This window comes from Sebastes umbrosus, chromosome 6 (assembly GCF_015220745.1).
Source record: "Sebastes umbrosus isolate fSebUmb1 chromosome 6, fSebUmb1.pri, whole genome shotgun sequence".
Taxonomy (NCBI): domain Eukaryota; kingdom Metazoa; phylum Chordata; class Actinopteri; order Perciformes; family Sebastidae; genus Sebastes; species Sebastes umbrosus.
Window position 1 is genome coordinate 7,328,885 of NC_051274.1, and position 17,943 is coordinate 7,346,827.

Genomic DNA, 17,943 nt, shown 5'->3' on the forward strand with positions numbered 1-17,943 from the left:
ACGCTCTCTCTGAAATGACCTGTGATTGGTCAAAGTCTGATCAGATTTGTTTTAAAGCCTGAAAACAGAGCCATGACGAGGTGCAGAAGTCTAGTTTTCTCTCAGAACACTTGAATTACAATATGCTGAAAGGTTATTATGGAATTTTTGCCCAATGATGCCAAAAACGTGTTGCCTACTGAAGCTTTAAAGGGAGATTTGTTGAGTATTTAATGCTTTTATCAACATGGAAGTGGGCAAATATACTTGCTTTATGCAAATGCATGTATATATTTATTATTGGAAATCAATTAACGACACAAAACAATGACAAATATTGTCCAGAAACCCTCACAGGTACTGCATTTAGCATACAAAATATGCTCAAATCATAACATGGCAAACTGCAGCCCAACAGGCAACAACAGCTGTCAGTGTGTCAGTGTGCTGACTTGCCTATGACTTGCCCCAAACTGCATGTGATTATCATAAAGTGGGCATGTCTGTAAAGGGGAGACTCATGGGTACCCATAGAACCCATTTTCATTCACAAATCTTGATAGATGGATGTAGGACAATGACAACCATGAGACTGTGAGATTTACTGCCAGCAGCAGAAGTGGGGTTCGTCATGTTAAAATTAACCCTCTGTCCCAGGCCGCAGGCGTTATTACCCAGGATGCAACTACTGTATGGAAACAGTTAAACAGTTCTAAGGGTATAATGCATGTGCCAGTGTCGGATGCAACTATGTTGAATGTAAGAAGCAGCCACTTGTTGTATCATTGGAGGTATCTTCAGGAACAGAATTATTTTCTTCTGTGTGTGTGTGTGTGTGTGTGTGTGTGCGTGTGCGTGTGTGTGTGTGTGTGTGTGTGTGTGTGTGTGTGTGTGTGTGTGTGCTGTGCATGACGATGCTTAAGCAACACTCAGCTCAATGATGTTCAATGCAGTTGTAAACATTTATTAAATCATTCAACAGTACATACAGAATTTAAAATAAATATACGTATAAGCCACCAACAATATTCAATAAATATTAGTAAATAAATAGCATTCAAATAAAAATATCTTTTGGTAGAGACGTTGCAGTTCCAGATTATAAGACTTCATCTTTACTTTGGATCTGCAAGAGAAGAAGATAACAACAACAACCCTTTTAGTAAGACTGATCATATAACTCTTAAATATCAGAATGAATACATTATGAAGAAATGACTGTTTTCTGTGGTCGTCACTGTAACTCACTGTATTTGCCGACAGTGTTGCACCCCAGAGAGCTCATGGAGCCTATTCTGTCCATCCGTCGACCGAAGCAGCCTGAGGATTTCTTGGACGAGTCGTTGCGCACGCTCTTCAGGTTCTTTGCTGAGAGAAACTCCCTGATCGCTGCCTCATCCAGTCCAGTTTGGGGCTGCTGTCCGTCTGCTGGCTCCTCTACGTTCAAGCTGTCCAGATCGTCCCTCCCTGCAGGGACTCTCTGGTCCACATCAGGAACTGACTCTTCTAGTCTGTTAAGGAGCACCTGCAACATCCACATATACATAAGTTAGGCTATATTAAAAACAAACATTTCATTTTTGCATTGAGGATATACATTTACAGGAGGAGCCTTCGAACATTTCACATTGTGATGCATCAGAAGAAGACCATTAGGAACATGTGTGGTCTTTTTCTGCAGTGTAGGCCACAAATAAACATTGTTAATGTTGTTGACTATACAACTGCAGCATTAATTATTTATTACCCCCTCTTTACACTTATTATTTGCTTAGAGAACCAATTTAACTTCAGTAACCGCTGCTGTAGATTGCCTAAAATTTACACAAGGACCCATGTTCCCTACTGTAGATCTCCAGCCTTTCAAACCCAAGTTTCAGAATCACTCGTTTGGAGACTCACCTTTAAGATGTCCATGTCAGTGTCAGTCAAGCCGGTGCTGATGGGATATGTGCTGGACAGCTGCAGGTTTAAGATGAGGAAGAGGCCGCAGATGGGAATTGAAGAGAGATGCATGTTTCTCTGTGAGTTCCTGCTGGTCGTATCAATGGATGGATGAATGGATGGATGATCTCTGGTTTCTTTGCCTGGTAGCTGTTTGGATGCTTGAGCCCACAGCCTCTGCTCTTTTATACATAAGCTTCACACACGTAGGTATGCTTGGAATTGGACCGGCATTCCTGACACCTGATTCTGATAACAGGAGCTGTCGGAAACTGCTCCTTTTAAAGCATTGTCTCTTAGATATGGGGCATTCGTGTGACATAGCTGCTTCCATTTGCTACTTTGTTTCAGAAACATACTCCAACCCCCCCACGCACACAGGACATTGTTGTCACTGAGCTACGGGAAGTAGTAAGCTAACAGACAGTGACAGTGTTACTAAATCGAGGAGTGTACGTGATTGTGGTAGGGTAGTCTGCTGGTTTGAGACACCGCCATTCTACTAAAGGGTCCTTGAGAAAGATGCAGGTGTCCAGACAACCCTGTCTCCTACGTTCCCATACAACTAAATTGCATTGTTATTTATGTTTAGATGGAATTTTTTTTTCTCCCAGATTACTGTTGCCGTTTTAAACAGTTTTAACCTCTTAAGTAACCTCTCAGTTTTAACCTCTTAACCTCTTGGGTTCTCCTAGACAGACATACCCAAAATAAATCAAGAATAGCTCCACAACTACCAGGTCTATATGCATGATCTTGTCGTATGGGGAATTTACATTTAACATTGAACCCAAACGCAGAGTTACAGACAGAACAGGTAGTTTTTAAATAAAAGCGAGCTTTAATAAATCAAGCTGAAATAATCCGAACAACAGAAAAAACACCAGGCATCAAGAAAAAACAAAAATGCAGGGAGGGGAACAAAGTACAAAAGAACAAATAGAAACAAACAACAAAAACCAAACAGAGGACAAAACCAAAAATCACAAACCAGGGAAACACGAGGAACACCAGGATCAGGGCAGGAGGTAACAAGTAACACGGAGGACAAGGTAGACGGGGCTGGAGAGACAATCAACAAAAGGCGGGAAAACAAACAAAGGTGGGAAGTAAAACCAGACAAGACACAGGAGGAGTGAATTACAAAATAAAAACAGGAAACAGGAATGAGAATATAAAAGAAACCAAAACACAAACCAAAATCACATAAACATAACTAATAACAAAGACTGGCACAGCCAGAACATGACAGATCTTGGTCTCTATGGATAGGTAAGACCTCAGAGAATTCATCCCCAGTGTCAGTAACATGGTGTTGACCATAGTTCCGAACACACGGAGAATTATCACCCACTCTGCAGTTCCCCTCAGTTACCCAGAGCGTTTTAGAATTTTTCAGCTCAGTGTTTTGGTCTTACAGCCCACAACTTGAGAGTTTTGGCTCAGTCTCAGCGCTCTCATCGACCTGGTTTGCAGCAGCAACAGGCTGCTGTTGTCAGTGAAAAAGGTCTGATAAACCCACTGCACGCTTCCTGCTCAGCAGCAAACAGCAGACAGACACAGTAAGAGATTAGCTGGTGAACACATTCAAATTGTATACATTTATATTAAAATCAGGGTCATTTCTCTTTCCTCTTGCTTTTTAGGGTTCAACTTACTGTTTGATGCCAAAAACTTAAAAACAGTCAAAGTGAAACATGTTATCCGCCCTGATATTTTCATTTGTGACATTGATGTAAGCAGTGAAGTGTCTGTAGACTGTCTCAGCTGCCATAAGGACAGAGGTGGAAGAAGTACTCCTTTTCGGTGAAAGTACTAATACCACGATGTAAAAATACTCCATTAGAAGTAAAAGTCCTGCATTCAAAATTAGCTTTTACAGTTGTAGTGTTAAAGCTTCAGTAGGCAGTATATTTTTGGCATCATTGGGCAAAAACTCTACAATAACCTTTCAGCATATTGTAATTCAGTGTTTTCTGAGAGAAAAACTACACTTCTGCACCTCCTCATGGCTCTGTGTTCAGGCTTTTAAAAATCAAGCCGGTGACAGGAGACTTTGGCCAATCACAGGTAATTTCAGAGAGAGAGAGCGTTCCTATTGGCTGTGCTCCGGCTGGAGGGCGGTGCTTGGTATTTCCTCAACTGATCTCAACATGGCTGCCGGGCCACAAACTTTCTCATTATACAGCTAAACAGTACACTACAAGATGTTTCTGAAAACATTTGAGGAGAGAAATAGACATTACAGTAACAGAATATTGATTCATATTTGATCAGCGCTGCCTATAGTTTGACCGTTTGATCGGAGTTTGTGAGTGATTGACTCGTGGCTCTCATAGACGGCAGCTGGACGGCAGACTCCTGATCAGCTCTGACTGGTTGTTTTCCTCTGGTCTGATCTTGCAGATGCCGTTAGGAGCACCGGAGGACACAGATCACATAATTTTTTCAGATTATCTTTCTCATGTACTGCTGTCAGGATATAGTGACCATTTTATAAAAATAACCTTTTTTAATCATATTTTCTACAATCTCGCCTACTTCTGCTTTAACTAGGTTACTAAACTTTAGTAAGGTGGTCCAGTGGTGGGGGCAAAGTGCTACCACACAAATCTGCCTTCATCTCTTGGATTTTTCTTGTGTAATTTGACCTTGGTTATTCTAATGAAACCATGTGAGAATCTTTAGAGGAGAAATGTCTCTTTGGTGGAACTAACAGTTCATTGAAACATGACAAGGAGCCTCAGCCAGACACTGTTTTCTTTCTTCTTCTTCTTCTTCTTCTTCTTCTTCTTCTTCTTCTTCTTCTTTGTTTAAGAGATCACAAACCAAAAAGGTTGGGCAGCACTGGTTTAATTTATTTTACAAGCTTATCATATGTGTGTGGGGGGTGGCTTCTGGGGTTCTCCAGCCCTGAATGTTTTCTTAAAAGCCTTGAATCTTTTAGGTTTTAGAAATACCTTCAACTTTGTGTTATTTCCCCTCAGTCTCTCTGACTGGACCGGCAAATGAATGAGGCAAAAGTTCTGTTACTGGAGAAATATTACCATCTCGCCCTAGCATTGTCATGGGAGGTTGTTCTATGCTACTACTACTACTACTACTACTACTACTACCATTCCTTAAAGAAATCTACCATAATTGAGTAATTGTCCTTCTGCTGGCCTAATATTCAATTCAGAGTATTGAAGACCATATTTACTCTGCATTGTTGGGGATCCTTGATTTTCAATCAGAGCAGCCCAGATTATTATGGCATGGATTCAAATGTAGCAGATTTGTCAGCTACACATTCATTCTGTGAACTCTACTCCAGCATAGTATAACAAAAATAGGTTTTAAGATTAGTTTTCGCCGATTTCCTACCCTACTTATGTATGTTATGTAACTTAAAATATGAACATCAGACCATTTTTGCCTCTTTAGGTGGCAGGAGTGAAAATTATTCATCCTCAACAGTTGGTTCCAGAATGATGAAGACAGTTGGAGAACAATTAGATATGAAATAGGATGGAGGCTCTGCAGGATGATTTTGTTGTGTTTTTCCTAAATGATGCTGATTTTTAGGCATTCTATTATCAAAAGCAATGTTTTCTAATGTTTACAACGTCGTGCTCAGCCCCTGGCTTTGACATTGTGAAATATTTAGATTTTCGTTCAACATTATTTGTGACGTGTGACAGGTTAATTGGTGGTAACTAAGTGTGATGCTTTAACTATAAAACACATTATGGCATGTATGGATTGTGCGTAAAACAAGCTTTACGCACACGTTTTTGCGTGCGTAAAAGTTGGACACTGGCTGTTTTGTTGCAGAATGCAGGTCCCTGTCACACACTAAGGGCTCAATAAATCCGTATTAAGTTAGATTCAAATACATGTTGGTGACGGATGCCGTCGTTAATGTGGAACCAGATCCTTCCCACCCGAAATACTTTAGTTGATGATAATATATATATATAAAAAACATATTATGAATGAAATGCTTCCCTATAACACGCTGATTTATTAAATGTTCATATACAACATGACAATTATTCCCTTTGGAAATGACTAAGCTGCTTTCAGTTGTGCCCAAATAAGAAACAAATCCAATCACAGACTCGGCTATTATGCAAAATAATTATTTTACTACAATACAAGGCAACTGTACTTTATCCAACAAATAAATAATAAATACATTTTCAATAATTTATTATTTAATAGCTCACATATGAAAAGGGAAAAATTGCAGTTCTGGATGAGACCCGCGTGGGCAGGAGAGACTGAAGGAACCTTTAAAGAGTCAGTCAGAGCTTCTGGAGCTGGTTGTGGTCACTCCGGAGTGCAGATGAAGGAGAAGCCCGAGTCATCCACGTCTGTTGACAGAACAAAAACACATTACTGCACCAGTCATGATGATTGTACTGTATGTTACATTTCCATATCTGCATCGGCCACAGCTGCTGAGCAATTAGCCATAAGCCTCCAGCAGCTCCAGCAGATGCTCAGTGATGAATGGGCTTCTCAGTGTCTCTCATTTGTCAATAAATATTAAACTTTTTTGGGTTTTTTTGCATTTTCATGTCAGTCAAATTAAGTACAATGAACTCCTCCTGAAACACATAAACTATTCACGGAGGGATAGTGATAGATTTCTAAACAATCTGCTAAATCTGCCTTTTTTGTTCATGTTAAATCCTAATATGGGCATGTGGCTGCTGCATTATATTTAACCTGTGTAGCTATTAAAAAATAACTGCATAATAAATTGATGTATAAAATAAAAATAAAAAAAACCTTAAATATATCTGTTTTCCTAGTTGTGTATGCTTTCTAATATTTGATCATATAACTGTAAAATAAGATTATTTTTAAGAGATCGTTTTTTACCCCTCATATTCTGCATCATATTCTAACTGCATTTTGCTTCTTTTATCCTACAAATACTCTAAAATATTTCCTCTAATTCATAAACACATTTTGAGAGTAAAAAGAAATTGTAATCTATAGTCTCATATTTATCTGCACCTCCAGGACTAAATTCCTCTCCTTCACGTTATGAAAACAAGCTCTTTTTTTCTCTGTGTTGCAATTATTATTATTATTAAAAATGAATAATAATAAATAATACACTACCTTCAGCATCCCAGCCCGCTGAAGGAGCCGATCCTCTCTAGTCGGACCCCAAAGCAGCTCCTCATCCCCCCCTTCTTGTAGCGGCTCCAGGAGCGCTTGGAGGTCCTCATGAGGTCTTTGAAGAGACGCGCCAGGACGGTTTCTTTGGCCGCCTGCAGAGCCGAGTTGCTGGGGTCGGAGGAGTCCCACGGTCGGTGCTCCTCCTCCTCCTCTGGAACTCCGAACACCGCTGACTTGTCTGTGTTCCCATCTTTCCCCTCCACCTCCACACCTTCCTCCGAGGAAGAGTAGTACGGCGCCGTGTTGATCTCCTCTTCTAAAAGCTGCTTCAAAGTCTGTGGGGGAAAATAAAGCAAATACAAACTTTAATTGTTATAATAGTTATAAAGCTGTAGGAGAAGCATACAATAATAGGCCACAGTGATGAAATCAACCTGGGTGTTTACACTCAATATAAAAAAAAAAAATATATAGGCCTATAGACTACATTTTTAGACACTTATTCATCATTATAATGTTTATGAAATCTGCAGTCTTCATGTCACCTTAGTATAAAATCATCATTGGCATTTATTTGCCAGCCAAAAGGTAAACTTACCTGTAGATCAGAGACGGGTTTGGCTCCAACGAAATTAAGCAGTAAAAGCAGAGATAAGCAGCAAACGGAGATGTTTGGGTTCATCTTCTTTTTGTCGTTTTTTCGAGTGATTTCTATATATTCTTATGGATGGCGCGCGACTCAATGCTGTCCCTGCTCCTCTGTCTCGCGCTGTGTAGCGGGTGGCCAGGTGGCTCCTTTATACGCGCGACCTGATTCCGTCATGCTGCCTGGGAAAATTAACGAGGTGTGACTAATGCTCGCACATGTGGGAGTACAGGCTAACTTGACTGTTGGAAAAATGAGGACTGGAAGTGTTCACAGGTTCAAACTCCTCTGAATGTGTCAGACTCTGAAGTCTCTGAGGTCGCTGAGGTCTCTGGTTGCTCATGAGGACCAGGACCTCACATTGAAGTTGACACCTTAAACCAAACATTGCAATGTCAAACAGAAACTAAACATCAATTATTTGGAATAACTATCATAATTTGTTCTAAAGTAATTGCCGCTCCATATAGGCACAGCAACTTTTGAAATTGAGGGAAAGTGCCTTATAAGGCAGCTGATCAGGGGCTGCAATGTGGTGCTATAGGGGCAAGCTGGCACCGTCATTTACGTCCACTAAAAGAGCCTGTTTTTGTCATGACAGGCTGAAAGATTTTCAATGTCATGGATGAATAGTTAGATATTTAGATTTCCACAATGTGGATGAGGTCTTTGAATTCGATGGCCGCCTGTATTAATTTGAGTGTATGGATATTCAGATTTCACAATAACAAACAGACCGGATGGAGCAAAAGATAAGAAAAACATTTTATTTCTCTGTAGGGTTCTTTTCCATAATGTTGTTAGACACTTCTAATAATAACCTGAGCCTGTCAGTGGTACAAAACAAGCACTTTTAGTGAACGTAACATTAAATTGATGCTGCTCACTTGCCCTCGCAGCTTGCTTTGCTGTTGTTACAGCGTTCTCCCTCAAAACAAATTTGGCCCCATTAGTCACTTTGACACAAAAACATGGGGGAAACAAATTTAAAAAATAGTTACCCTTTAAGTGTAAAATCAGTCTATAAAATATTATATTTTTAAACTGATTTTGACTCCTTTTTATTAGATTTTGTCACATTTGTTGTGGCAGTTTCCTCTCAATGTTTGTGCTTAGCCTCAGCATGTCCTACAGTATCTCTGAAGCAAACAGATTGTATGCTTTCTCCACTTCCTGCTGTGCTACTGAGTGTAAACATAACTGTTGCTGTTTCCCTGTCTTTTACCTCACAAATACTCTAAAGGGGTTGATATAGTACCTGCAAAGAGGTGTGTGTGCCTCTATGTGTCTTGTGTTTGTACTCTTGTTCTCTTCAACTCCAATCATGTCTACCCACCCCCTCCTCGACGACTGCCCTGCTACCGTCCAGGCAGGTACCGGGGGTAAATGATGAGTGATTAGCCCTGGACCCGGTGAAATTGAGCACACTGTGTGGAGGTGTTGAGGTGGATGGCGGCTAATTGACATTTCACCAGCTTCTCAACTGGAGGGCTATCATATGAAATTGACTCAGGCCTCAGGGCAGCGGTGAATGTTCCACATGGAGAGAATGTGAGCTCTCCTAATTCGATCTGTTGGTCCTGTCACACGGAGACAGATGTGATACCGACAGACAGATGTAGCCAGAAATGCCATCAGATCAGAAAGTTAGGTTTTTCTTTTTGTTTTAAAGTCAAGTGAGCAGTTATTTAAAGTAGTTTAAGTAATAATCTCTAAGATTTTCATTTAGGTAAATGTTTGTTAAATCATCTATCTATCGCTGAAAGAGGTAACGGAATGGTGATTGAGCCCATATGGTCCACTGATGAAAGCCCTTGCATTTGTAGTATTATGAACGCATATGTTTGTAGTATGTTTGGATCTGAGTGAGATCCAAAAACAGACCTGCAATTAATGCTTATGGCCATAGGAGCCACAAAAGAGAACAAAACGGAGATCTTTGAGATTGTAACTTTAACCTCTTTTACCCGACAAACCCGGTACCGGGTTCTGCTGAGCTGTGTGTTAAAACACTGCCTTTAAAAAATTCATTAAATACTGTGGTGGTCTTTTTTTCCAAATAGTCTCTAAAAGACGAGGCCTTAACGCTACTTAAACAACACTCCACGTGTATTTTGTCCAAACAATGTTTGTTTGGCAATGATTTCAATATTTCTGTTACAAGATCAACGCACGAGAAATTGTATTTTCAGTTGTAATATTTTTGACAGTTTTTATATTGAATGTACATACTGGACTTTGGATTCTTTTTTTGTTATTATATTTAGATTAATAGTTATTATCTAAGTTTCACTTGATCATATTTCATTATTATAATAAAACTACTCGATTTGGAGTCAAAATTATACAATTAAGTTGTTTTTTATTGAGTTTATACTGTGCACAATGGTAGAATGTGATGATGCACAGGGTAAATGTCATGGCCAAAGGCTCCATTGTGTGCACATAGCCTCTTGTAGTGGATATCAGTACTATTTTATAGCCAGATTCCCTTTCAAGTGGTAGAAAACCCATTTGGCACACTTTGGGTATCCAAATGGCTGAATGGAGAGTCCTCCTGGTCCTATCTTTACTAAAACCTTTGTAGAATCTATGTGCTTTGTGTTATTTATATCTGCTTTGGCACAGTTGTAGTCAAGGAGTCGCTGAATGAATTCAGTGGGATCTCTGTGCATGGCATCATTGCTACAATAGTCTTATCCACTGTCTAATCTAGAAAACATTTTAGACGAGGATAAAAATGTAAATTTTTCCTTCGGTTCTTCACAATTTACTCAGGCATAGTGACAGTCACAATGTTACTGATACTGTGGATGAATTCTCTGATGTCTTACCTATCCATAGAGACCAAGATCATGCATATAGACCTGGTAGTTGTGCAGCTATTCTTGATTTATTTTGGGTATGTCTGTCCATAGGCGAACCACACATTCCAGCACCCTAGGACTTAAGAGGTTAAGTAAAAGCATCAATACCAAACTGTAGAAATACTCCAGTTATTAAAAGCCCAGAAGTATTATCAGCAAAATGCAGTTAAGTATGAAGAGTAAAAGTGCTCGATGGGAAAACAAACGGCCCCTGTATCACTGATGAATTCATGTGAAAGTAGCATTGAACTGTTGTAGTATTACTCTACCAAATTTGATGTATTGTTGAGAAGTTGAAAACCTTTAATGTCAAACTAATTCCACATTGTTCTGAATAACTTTTGATTTGCTTGAACAGGCAGCGACGGTTGTTTATCAGTTGCCAATATGGTGCAAATTTCCCTGTAGGTCTCTTCAGCTTCAGAATGACTGAGCCATGCAGTTTCCAATTGGACTGGCTGACATTTAAACCTCTTAACTGTCACTCAGATGAAGAATGTACAGTCCACCCTCACACCAGTTCCCCTCCATTAAAGGTCTTAATTAGAACACAAGTGCCCCATCATCTGAACGATAGAGCTTGCTGAACTGAGGCGAGGGAACTCTGAAATGAGAGGCATATGTACGTACTGCCGTCAGCCCCTTATGTCAGACAACACAGCAGTGGTCCTTCAGGAGGACCTCCCCACTGAAATGACTAATCTACGACTCCTTTTGCTAGAAATTATTGGCTGTAGATGATGAAAATTACTAATTGTAGCTTTTTCTCCCAACGCTGTAGAATACAGAGTAAACATATTTGTACTTTTTAGCCACACTAGCGTCATGGCTCTATAGTGATGGCAATGCCAATCAATGGATCGGTACTTTGGTCCGGACTGAAATATCTGGACAAATACAGCAAGGATTGCCATGTACACCCATCCATGGTCTCCATCACTTTGGTGATCATCTGACATCTAGCGCAAACATTTGTCCAATACTTTGATTTATGACCTGGAATACTAAAGACATTTCCATCAATCCTAGCTGTACTTTGTGTTTAGAGCTAAACACAAAAAAATATGAGCATGCGAACACACTAAACCAAACCTTTTTGCACAAGAAATTATTACTTTTTTGTCTGGAAGAAAGAGCAGAGACACACAGCAAAGGGAAGGTTGTGTGTCAGGTTGCTGAACGCAAAATGCATTAACATAAAACACCTAATATCTTTGCATAATACAGTAAAATCAGTAGAAAATGAAATATTATACAGCGGGTGGATTGAACTTTGGGTAATCACAATGTGGGTTTATAATGAAGGAGATTGATAGCTTAGATTCAGTATTTCCCAGTTTGAAGCAGTGATAAACAGGGTTGCGTAGCTTCAAGAGCACCATCGTCCTGAATAGTTAAGAGTTTTTTAGCTACTCATTGATCAAACATCACCGTGGTTTTCAGGCATTTGTCCAAGCTAAAATAATGACAATGCAAAAGGCACTGGCACGTAAGGTCAAAGCAAACAAGAATGAGTATTCTTTTTTACCTTTTCTTTCTAAAAAAAGAACAAGAGTTAACAATTTATGTGAAAATAAAAACAATGCTAACTTAACATGACTTGAAGAGAGCAGGTTAACATGAACTTTGACCTCTGAAAGAAAGCATAATAGCTGTCAGGCCAAAAGTCATGTCATTCAGAACGCCTTCATTTGGTTTTTAGATCATCCCAACTCAGGACTTTGAAAGCATTTCCAGCTAACACTGGTTGGACAGTGATTTGGTGGTCGAAAAGCAAAAAAAGAATGAAATCATGTTAATCAAGTAAAATTGCTATTTCACGGATGTGTGCACGTATTTGGAATACAGATATGCACATATCAAAGGCCTTTTATGCAATTTTTGCAAATCTGATGCAAACCACATTTGGAGGTGGTTTAGAAATGTGATTCCAAACAGATTTCCACAGATGTGGCTCAATCCGGATACTCTGCAGCTTAAATTGGGATTAGTGTCTTTTGCGTCCCAAGGACTACAGAGACATGTTCCCATCAGTCAGTACTTTGTGGATGGCACCACACCTCTCGCTGCAAAGTGAAACCCCCCATGACTGCAGCACCAAACATCGCAATGTATACCAGCCTTCTCCGTCGCTGAGTTTTTGTCTGGTTCTGCACTTGACTTTCAGTGCGAATACGTGCTTCGTTGTTGGAGCGCACCATAGAAAAAGCCATGCTGTGATTTGGTATCACAACCTTTTGACATTTGGAGATTTCTGCAAGAATTGCATTTTGTTTTGCGATTGCATGGCGAGCACTTCTGTTCTGGAAACTGCTCAGAAACCCCCTTATTGTCAATCTAGCTAGGAAAGTCATCAATCCTCTGAATGCCTTACTGTAGGTCTCTAGTTTGTGGTTGTTTCATGAGGCTGTGATTATCCTAGAGGTCACAACACTACAATGAAATGGCTACTATGGGCCCTAACATCATCACACATGAATACAATTGGGCTCATTGAATCCACAGTTCACAGTCTCAGTGCAGTCATATTATGTAATCCCAGGACTGTTTAGGGACCCCAGTATGCAAAAATATTCAAACACATCTTTTTTTGAATAAGCAAAAATAACACATTAATACTGCATGAAAAAACTGCATGTGATTATCATGGGTACCCATAGAACCCATTTTCATTCACATATCTTGAGGTGAGAGGTCAAGGGACCCCTGTCGCCAAAATTTTGCACCCTTCCCGACAATACCATTGGTACCAATGAATTCCTTAGGTTTTCTAGTTAGTAATTCAAGTGTTCCGAGAGAAAACTAGACTTCTGCACCTCCTCATGGCTCTGTTTTCAGGCTTTAAAAAGTCTAGCCCGTGACGGAAGACTTTGACCAATCACAGGTCATTTCAGAGAGAGAGAGTGTTCCTATTGGCTGTGCTACGGCTGGTGGGCGTGTCTTGGTATTTCTTCAACAGATGAAACTTTCTCATTTTATAGCTAAACAGTACACTACAAGATGTTTCTGAGAACATTTGAGGGGAGAAATAGGCATTACAGTAACAGAATATTGATTCATATTTGATCATCGCTGCCTAGTTTGACCATTTGGTCGGAGTTTGCGAATGATTGACAGCCGGCTCTCATAGACGGCAGCTGTCAGGATATAGTGACCGTTTTATAAAAATAACCTTTTTTAATCATATTTTCTCCATTTCTACCCACTGCTGCTTTAAAGAGAACAAAAATATCTATAGTTTAATGATTAATTGTTTAGTGTTTTTTTCATAGCCTACTTTGCCACTAATGGGTTAGTGTGAGGAAAGGGCAAGACATGCTTATGGTAATGTTTCACCAACAGCATCACCTGAGGCAGACACTCTATGACACACTATGACACATGTTCATGACAACACCAAGGATGGCAAGAACGCCATCATGGTTCTGACACATCTTCTGACACTATTTGAACCCAGTGTCCAGCGCTGTGTGGTGCAAGCAGGAATGTGGCACCTGATAAATGATGGGACAGAGAGAGAGACAGTCAGTCAGTCGTGGATGCTCATCCGGGCCATCCTGTCAACACTGTCCCAGCACTTCCTCCCCTTAGCAGATTAGCTTATCACCAACACATTGCCGGAAGAATCCTCAGCCGCCCCTTAACCGGCTGCTCGATCAGAACGTCATTCTACTTGTTGGCTTGCAATGATTTAAGTTGTTGAACTGAAAATGGCAAAATTTAACTGTTTCATGGAGAACCCCAAGGGGCTCTGCCTTTTTGGAGGGGAATTTGTTTTAGAATTAAAGCTGAATAAATCCTATAAAATAATTACAGATGATTTGATCATAACAGCTTACAGTACATGATGATGATGATCTTTATTCTGAAGATTATTAACCAATGTTTTTCATGTGTTTTAAATGTTAGAATTAAGAAATAGGTGGGTCTTTCTTTTCCTTTTTCATTCTGACTTTTTTCTTACTGACCTTCCTCCGGTCCGCAGCTTACTCATTTCCACCTGCGGGTACTTATTGCCAACCTTTGCCAAAAATAGCAGTCAAAACGTGCCTCTGTAAACAAAAGAACAGATTCGATTTACTTGTTAACTTTTCGGTAGAGATGAAATGTTTGAAACACTACAAGCTCGTGGCTATTTCTGAACTGCACCTATTGAGGCTAATCTGTGTCGGCCTAATCGTTTTCCTGTGACCATATTAGTTATACCCCTTATGAAAAAGTAGTGTACTTCCAGTTTATTTTAGGAGTAAACTTAAGTAAAGTATACTTCATAAAATAAACTTGAAGTGTACTACATATAGTATACTTAAGTAAAGTTCAAGTATTTTTCCCCAAAGTATACTTTATGTAGTAAGAATACTAATATCAATGTACTAGTAGTATACTTGTAAGTGTACTACTTCCATACTTCTTAGGCCTAAATTGACCCACGTTTGAATTTATAAAAGTATACTTTTAAGTGTACTTTAAGTGTAAACTTTGAGTACACAACTAGTTTATATCTAAGTTATATTTTGTACTGCCACTATACTATGAACTATACTACAAGTGAAAAGGTATACTGTTTAGTTTAATAATTATATACTTGAATGAAAGTACACTTTAAAGTACTCTCAGTTTAATAGTTTTTATACTTCAAGTATACTCGTATATACTTGTAGCCCCAGTTTTCAGTTTATGAAAGTACACTTTGTATACTTTAACTTATAGTACTTAGCCAGTGATTTATGTATTACATGAAGAGACTTGCTCCTTTTGCTATTTGACTTGATGCCTCCACGGTGTGGGAGAATCAAAAAATGTAGAACATTTTTGATTAATTAAATTCATATCAAAAAATGTGTTTACAAACTCTCACACACTTTAATAGTCTATACTCTATCAAAAAGTAAGCAAAACTACAAGTACTACAAGTACACCTTTCTGTAGGCCTATAAGGCAAGAATATCTCAATCAAAAGATTAAGTACAAGTATAAGATAACTAGACTTTTCTGTTTACTTGTTTGTATAAGCTAAGTATACTTAAGTGTATCTCTGATAAGTACATAAAACTGAAAGTATACTCTCTTATTTTAAGTTTTAAGTATACTAATAGCGCACTTGAATAAACTTCTATTTGGTAAGGGACAATAATATCAGAGGAAGGTGTGGAGCTCATACTGAAGTGACATTTGGAAGGTTCAGTGTAGAAATGACTCTGACATATGGTCTGTGCTGCATCATGCCTTCCTCTATCCCTGTTTATGTCTTTCCACTTCTATTTAGTATCAGTGGATCTAGCCACTTGTCCCATGGAGGGTCTGAAACCCAGCATTCAGTCTACACACAAATGGAAAAACACATGCACACCTTCAGGCGATTTAGAGTTTTCACTTCACTTGTGGGCGGAAACCCACATAAGCGCGGGGTGAACATTAACATTAATTAATTCCCCTCCCCCATCCCCTCTTGCTGTGAAGCGATGGTGCTAACCACTGCGCCACATAAAATAAATAAGTGTGTTATAGAAATGCTAACACAACTAAATAGCCTTGAGAAATGTGCTGCAAGTCGCACAGAACACAATGGAAATGATTTACAAAACAACGGTTTCCAGGGGGACACTAAAGAGGGACAACTGCACCTGGGCCACGCTACATGTCGCCATGGTGTGAGGATCATGAAGTTACTGATGTCGATTATCCATCTGTGGTGTTGGAAAATGAGCAAAGTTTAAGTTTGTTTTAGTGTTAACACTCTGATTGCATGATTCAGATATTATTGCAGATATTTGCAGCTGCGATATACGCAGCCGTTGCCATGTTGAGAGCCGTTGAGAGGCGATAGAAATGCTCTCAATTCCGTATTTAGCACCTTTAAACTTAAACAAAACAAAACACTTTGTACGTGTTATCAAAGTGTTCCGAGTTTTTCCTGATACAGATATCCAAGCATAGATCACATCTTAATACTAGGTGGAATTGGGGTCCAAAACCATTATCTATTTGCTTCTGTTACACTACATTATTACACGGCTGTCTTGAATACTCGATCCTGATTGGTCAATCAATGCATTCTGCGGTCTGTAATTTCTGTATAACAGACCATTGCTATGTATAACAGACCGTTGCTATGGGCGCAGCTCTGATGTGGGACTCTGGCGGACCGTTTTTGCGTCAAAATATTGATTTCTTAAGTAAGTAGCCGTGTAATAAGCGGGATGATGTACAGCTAGCGGGTCAGTGTTGTGAAATACACCCCTTCAGGGTGCGTCGGGGTCCAGTAGCATCGCCCTGTCTGGGTCGCTGTACATTATCCCTTACTTATAGCATGTCACAGATAAACATTTCAGTGCTTTCATCGCAAAAGTAAAACAAGAAGTAAACACTCAGTACCGACATGTTAGTGTTCAAAATCACACATTCACTCTGTGTTGCCTTTCGAGGCATTTATTTAATTTTCATCACATTTCTTCTTTAAACAATTATAGGTAAAAAACAGATGTGAATAATTACTTCACAGTAACTTCCTGTTTAGCTCTACCTGGTTCTGTAGAAAGAATAGCAGACGTTTGCACGGTCTGAATTCAATTCGCTAGCATTCACATTGAAACATCATAGAGGCAATGCCATAAATTAATAAAGATCATATATTATTCATGATTTTGTTAAAAATTATGTTTGATATGTTTTTTAAAAACATTTTTGTTTACAATTGTATACAAGCTCAAAACAATGCCATTAGCCATGATAACTGCTACCTACAGGTGTAAGAGAGTGTTTATTCATATTTACAGCTGTGTACAATGTATTGTTTAGTCAAGAACAGACATTAAATATGTTTGTATTCTTTTATTTACAGTTTTCTACAGTTTATAGCATGTTAATGAGGAAGTGTGACAGTAAATGGTCAACCTTCATTGGCTGCAGTTTAACTTGGTGTTTAGTCAGAGTTTCAACACACTGCACGAGAACACTACATCACTATTTTCTAAATAATTTGGTACTTTACTTTACTTTAGTTTATTAAAATAGTGATTTGACACAGCCGTTGTTTCATGTTTACAGTCCAATTCCAGTCTCCGTCGGGTCACCTAATGATGATGTCCTTAAAGCAACTGACTCACGAGAGTCTTGGGAAATTCACCAAAATTCAATGTGTGGTAATCACCACTTGTAACACAACAGTAACTGCTGTCTAGCAAAAGTTACTTAGTGTCTTCAACAAAAAAGTTTTGACTGCTTTGAATTTATTCATTTACTTTTACACCTACACAGGATAATTATTGATCACTCAGGATACGGGTTAATAGTCTCAATCCTGTTCAGTCCTGTTATTTACAAAGTCTGTAACTCCCAACAGTCATTTTAAACAGTGAACCACACAGTTTTCAGAGAATCATGGCTGGT

General features: G+C 39.1%; 2 protein-coding genes across 3 annotated transcripts; both read right to left on the reverse strand.

Annotated features, from left to right (window-relative positions):
• Window positions 1-927: 927 nt before the first annotated feature.
• nppb (natriuretic peptide B) lies at window positions 928-2,073 on the reverse strand. Of its 2 annotated transcripts, XM_037771517.1 has the most exons (3): window positions 1,882-2,073; window positions 1,228-1,504; window positions 928-1,105 (listed from the first exon to the last, which is right to left on the reverse strand). In XM_037771517.1, exons 1-3 carry the CDS (start codon window positions 1,993-1,995, stop codon window positions 1,095-1,097), a joined length of 402 nt encoding a protein of 133 aa, XP_037627445.1. In that variant the 5' UTR covers window positions 1,996-2,073; the 3' UTR covers window positions 928-1,094. The 2 variants fall into 2 exon arrangements, with proteins under 2 accessions (XP_037627445.1, XP_037627444.1); XM_037771516.1 differs by lacking the exon at window positions 928-1,105 and having other exon boundaries at window positions 1,214-1,504.
• Window positions 2,074-6,031: 3,958 nt separating this feature from the next.
• nppal (natriuretic peptide A-like) lies at window positions 6,032-7,822 on the reverse strand. The gene is made up of 3 exons (XM_037773307.1): window positions 7,640-7,822; window positions 7,042-7,376; window positions 6,032-6,281 (listed from the first exon to the last, which is right to left on the reverse strand). The coding sequence occupies exons 1-2, from the start codon at window positions 7,721-7,723 to the stop codon at window positions 7,044-7,046; spliced, it is 417 nt and encodes a 138-aa protein (XP_037629235.1). The 5' UTR covers window positions 7,724-7,822; the 3' UTR covers window positions 6,032-6,281; window positions 7,042-7,043.
• Window positions 7,823-17,943: the final 10,121 nt, after the last annotated feature.